At 35.9% G+C, this 6,125-nt stretch overlaps 1 protein-coding gene across 1 annotated transcript in view; it reads left to right on the top strand.

The window, feature by feature from the left end:
* Window positions 1-6,125, top strand: part of LOC122797720 (CUB and sushi domain-containing protein 3) — a 5,249,173-nt gene that overhangs the window by 4,554,289 nt on the left and 688,759 nt on the right. Inside the window, exon 46 of the mRNA XM_044066251.1 lies at window positions 5,307-5,504. Coding sequence (XP_043922186.1) covers window positions 5,307-5,504 — 198 coding nt within the window. The remainder of the gene's footprint in view (window positions 1-5,306; window positions 5,505-6,125) is intronic.

Raw genomic sequence — 6,125 nt, 5'->3', positions numbered from 1 at the left:
ATGGGCTGTACTTAGAGCAATATCACTAGATACTGCTGTAGAGTACTTTAGTAACATATTCTTACAGATCTTAAATAATCAAACACCAGTATGTAATGAAAGAGTACAGTCCAGCCCTGCACTATGGCTAACAAAAGTAACAAAAAACTCATGATAAAAAGACATAAAGCCTGAAAAATCTGGTTTAAAACTAAAACTGCCTTCCAGCAATTTAGACATACTATATCAACCTACAAGACAAAAATCAAAACAACCCAAATCTTTTTTGTCATCACTAAACTAATCCACCCTGGAAAGACTACCACTCCCTCTCCAAAAACAGACAATACAACAGACTCTATCCCCACAAAGTTTAATTCGTATTTTATACAATTAGTATATCTCTTAGACACTAATACATCTGCCCCCCACCCCTGTCCAACCAAAACCACCCACAGCTCTTCAGTTTTATTCCAGTACCCTCCTTACTCATAATGAAGTTGCTTCTTAAACTAAAAACTACCTCCGTAGCTATACACCAAATACCATCAGACTACTTAAAATGGCTGCAGAAATCATAGCCTTCCCTGTCTCCATACTAATTTATTGGTCTATAGCAGAAAGATTCGTCCCATCACTGTGAAAAAAATCCTGTATCATACCACTGCACACAGGCAGGACATCTACAGAGTGGAATAACTACAGACCAATAATGATTCCCCCCTCTTCAAAATATTAGAGAAAAGTATTCACATAAAACTGATGCAATACCTAACTCAAATAATCTGCGTTCAGAAACACAACATAGCTTTAGGCCCCAGCATATAACGACTGCTGATCTACTACATTTTACTGATATAATAAACCAACATCGAAACAATGATATGCTTGTGCCCACCATGTTCTTAGCCTTGTCAAAGGCATCTGATAATGTCTCATACCAGCAACTACTTATTCCGCTCTCCTCAATAGGACTTTCTCAAAACTCGTTGTCATGGTTACTTAGTTACCTATCTAGAAGGGAACAATCCATTCAAGCAGGTACTATTGGTGTCCCTCAGAGCTCTATCCTGGGTCCTCCTCTATTTATTATATTTATAATAACCTCCACACCTCCACTCACCATGCTAGTTTATTTCAGTATGCAGATGACAACATTAATATGTGCAGTCACAACAATAAATAAGCTCTGAGACATTACCAAAAATCTTTTTCCTCTGTAGAAACCTGACTCAAATGGCAATAGAAGTCATAGCCTTCTCCTTACTCAACCCTAGGAAAACCAAGTTAATCTTAAGATTTTTTTATCATCTAAAACAGTGCAGTGTCCTGAGGACAGGGCAGTGAAATGATGGTAAGGCCATATTGAAGACAAGGTGTAAATGCATTAAGAGCACTTGGCAGTTGGCATAAAGGGTTAAGGCTGTGAGCAGTAGTTCCTGTGGTACAGTGTTTGATTCTATTACTTCCCCTTTGCCTAAAGTATGACTTTTTGCAAGTCACTTAACTAAACATTGTTAACAGGCTGCTCTTAAAAAGGGACTATGTGTCCAGTAGGCCTACCTGGTTAACACATGGGTATTATTATTAATTGCTGTTCTGGCTTCTGTGATGAGTAGAATAGGAGGTCTGTGATTAATGTTAGCCTGAGCCAGTACTTGGCTAATTCTTAATGTTGCATATGTGTTAAATAACAAAGACTGATCCAAACTGATTCTTAGGTAATTACAGGTAGTATCAGTAGTAGCTGACTGCGGCATATTGATTTGGAAAGGTCACAGGTTGGATAACAATATCCGAGGCATATTTTATCTAGTTTATATTGATGCTTAATATCCTGTTGTAAGCCCTGTTTGATAGAGTTTGTATGTGGGGCAGCACGGGCAATGACTATATCAGCTGCATAAAGGATGCCGTTCAGATGTCAGAAGTCCCATGAAAATGAAATAGGAGACAAGTATGGAACCCATTATATTCTCATGGAAGTTTCTGTCTGTGTAATTTTGGTTCTTTTATTTTAAATGATATAGAAAGGTAGTTTATGAACCAGTCATTGAACTCATTGGAAAATCTATAAGTTGCTAGCTTAGGCTAAAATATAGTGTGATCCACCACTTTAAAAGTGCATTTCACATTAAGAAAATTGTACTAATTAGTAGCCCATTATCCATATTCTCATATTTTAATTAGTAAAACAATGTAATGCAGTTACTGTTTTATATCTAGGGCAGAGGTCATGCTGCCTATAAATCAAATTGTCAAATTTACTGATACAGTCTAGACTTTGATTACACTAATTATTAAATCACTTAAATACTATTTTGCAATATTACAGGGAGTTAAGACTGTAGTTAAAAACAATTCTGAAAATGAATGGCTATGATAAAAATTATAACCAAACATTAAAATAAATTGTTTAAATTAAAAGCAACAAATTAGTCAAAATTTAAATAAGTACTTCAGAGACCTTCATGGTGCCTCAGTACTGAATCAGGAAACTTAGCTGATTCCAAAGACCTGGAACTAGGCCGACAAATTGTAGTCTGCCCAAAATTTGTAAAGGAGCTCTTTAAACCACTAGAAACTCTTTCCCTGATGACCCGAGGACTCTAACCATGACATGGTGCATCCATACTCTTAAAACCAAGCAAGGGACCAGGCAGTGTAGGGCCTGGAAAGAAAGAACACAATCTTACAAAGTGGCCTGGCTGTAGTTGGCAGCTAGTGCAAGTCCTGCAGCTAAAATGTGATATGACATGACCAGCAATCCTACTGCATAGTTTCAAAGTTGTGCCAAGTGCAGTGATAGTCCAGGGCAGCTTTGTGCAAATTCATCACTTGTAAACTGAAGGAAATATTTTTCGAGGAAATAAGTCCTCCTACATTTTCTTAATATGGGACCTTGACCCCCCCCCCTTTCTTTATTACTCTCATTATGAGTTCACTACAGTGCAGATTAAGGAAGCTTAGTATATATAATATACAATATCTCTCTTTCTGAAGTGCCACAGCCTGGAACTAAGAATCATACGCTAAATGCTAGCAAACACTAAGAAAATGACGTATCTATGCCTGAGCTAACATAGTCTGAGAAAATTCACTTTAAGCCCCAGAACAGAAGTGTGTAGATGTATAACCAGGTGGTAGATAGATGGATAGACTGACAGATAGATTGATAGGTAGACAGATAGATACTGGTCTATAAAAAAGACAGAGGTGTGTGTGTGTGTGTGTGTGTGTGTGTGTGTGTGTGTGTGTGTGTGTGTGTGTGTGTGTGTGTGTGTGTGTGTGTGTGTGTGTGTGTGTGTGTTTGTATGCCAAAGGGTTTATAGAAGTATTACAATCTGAAAGTTCTCAAGACTCTTAAACATGTTCAGCTACTGCTGTGCAAATATGTGACTTTTCTTTAGGGTAGATAATGCAATATGTGTATTCATAATACTTCTATTCCTTAATGGCATTACACTAACAATAAGATATTTATGGCAGATTAGCTCAGATTAGTCAGAGGCGCCAAGCTACAAACAAACTTTATCCAGTAGTCCCATGTTTAATTATTTTCTCTATGATCCTACTTTATGAATCTAAACAATCCTAGTACCCAGAAAGTGTACACAGGTTGCTAGTGAAAACAGTATCTTACATAAATGATGATTAGATTAAAATGTACATGTATCCATAATGTAGGAAGTTCTAATGCTAAAAGTATGCTAGTACCACCCCAACAATTTAGACAATAATATGTCTCTTACAGAGCTAGTCAGCACATCCTTCCTGAGGTCCCCAGAGAAATAAACCATTTTCTTGACCTCTTGTGGTCAGTGAAATGTCCATCTAAAGAAACAGCTGATTTATTGATTTTCTCAGAATCCATTTCTTCTGAGGAACAGTCCTTTCAAATGTCAGAGGACTGCACTATCTCCAGTCGAACTTCAGTAGTTCAAGCTATATATTTTTCAGCACAATGTCATCAGGAAGATCTAGCAATATACACAGCACATTATCAGCTAACAAATCAACATTTCTGCAGATTTGCCATTGTTTCCATTAACCAATAAAGGATTATCCATTTATAGAGTACACATTCTTCAGTAACTAGCAGGCCTCATTACTGCTATTAACCACTAGTTGATTCATTATCTTAGCATGGATTTTCTGAATGATATCAAATTTGAAATGCACATTTGTCATTATTTAGTGGTATCAATCCTCTATGACTTGCCAGAAACCCACATATTCAATGAGAAAGAAACAAAAAATGTGAGGCAAAAATCTAGACATTCTGCAAAATTCTGGACAGTTCAGGGGTATGACAGGACGAATCTCTGGCTAAGTGATTTGCTCAGAACCACATTAAGCAAAAAGAGGCAGAGGAAATTAGACTCTGAGCTACAGGAAACAGACTTCATAGCTCTCAACCTTAATCCTCTGTGCTAACTGCCAAGCAATGAAGTGTAAACCACTTAGGAGAGAGGCTACATCTGCTGAATGAACTCACTTATGCTGTGTTTCAAAATCCTGACATGATTTTTTTTGATATCCTGACAATGGACTGCTGCCAACCATTAAAAAGGCAGGTGATACTATATACTCCCAGCATTTAATGCCCACAGCATACAAAAAGTTGAAGGACAATTGTCGGAGCTTTCTTCATATTATGCTGTTCCTTGTAAAGGTTACAGTTAAAACCATTTCTCTAATTTTCCTCATATCTAAGACTAAACTTTTTCATGATAATCTGATCAATGAATAATGCTCTCAGCAAAAATGAGCAAACACTTATTTGACACTGTTTTTGTTTTTTTGAATAGTGCTGAATACCTTTATTTATGCACATGATCATTTCATTTGTATGTTGATTTATATACATTTAACCCGTGTTAAAACACATTGCCTGAGTTTCTTTGTTTTCAGCTTTTGAATACTGTAACCACTACTAATTATGTACTAATTAGATAAATTCTGTTTTCCTCTTCACAGAATTTTGAATATTTAGCCCAAAGGGTAGTAGGCAAATAATGAATTTGTTAGAAGGCACTGATGCTTCAATAACATTATTTAAATTTTGTAACAACATTACTTTCTCCTGTGGGTATAATTATAGCATACCATTTTCCTTCAGAACAGAATTAAACAGCCTGAGATGTCAAACTGTGTGACTGCAAACCTGCTCTGTTTGAGTACATTAAGCGATGCAAACCAACACAATTGCCAGCAAAATATATAGCATCTGCCTGACCTTACTTTTTCTTTCTAATTAAAACTAATGCTTTACTGAAAAGAAAAAAAAGATTATTTTGTAGTTCAGTAATTCATTCTCCATTTTTACCTTGTAGTTCTATGCCCAGCTAATGAAATTCGATTTGATTCTACTGGAGTCATAATGAGTCCTGGGTATCCTGAGTCATATCCAAGCTTACAAATGTGTGCTTGGACAATCATTGTAGAAAAGGGATACAATATCACATTGTTTATCGAGTTCTTCCAGACAGAGAAAGACTACGATTACCTCCAGGTTTTTGATGGTAAATATCTTTATTTTTATTGATTGTATTTTCTGTCTCAGTTTCTCCCTTTTTTAAAGATATTTTCTCCTTAGGTTTGTTATTATAGAATAATCACACAGCTGATCTTAGTATACAATACATGTAGTCTTTGCATAACCTTCATAAGTTAAAAGAGAGGAGTAAAATATTCTGGACAACTAACTCCGCTTCATAATAGTCATGAAGCAAGTTCTTTCTGGTCATCTTGCCTTTATACTGAAGCAGTGTTTCAGGAAATTCTTCTAACTTTTGCTTTGGGCATAGCAGACACTGACATATAACGTTTACTGACTCAATAAGATTTGAGAAACATTTTACATAAACAAGTTAAGATGTTGCTGTCAAATACAAAAGCTTTTCTTCCATTTATAGCAGTCCCTCATTTGATTAATTATCCAAATGTGTGCCCAAGTTGATTTTCTTGTTCATATTCATGGTAAAGCAAATGCACAGAAGCATATGATACAGACGAATACAGATGTTATGCATGGTATTTGTGACTATTTGGTATCATTTATGAGAACATGGAAATACTTAACCAATAGACAGAGATGGAACATATACATTAACTAAAAATTACTATATAAAAAGTAATACAAA

Source organism: Protopterus annectens, chromosome 3.part1 (genome assembly GCF_019279795.1).
Source record: "Protopterus annectens isolate FY-2018-M chromosome 3.part1, PAN1.0, whole genome shotgun sequence".
In the NCBI taxonomy this organism is placed as follows: Eukaryota; Metazoa; Chordata; order Ceratodontiformes; family Protopteridae; genus Protopterus; species Protopterus annectens.
Note: the sequence above shows the minus strand (reverse complement) of the source record. Positions and strands in the feature narration are given on the sequence as shown.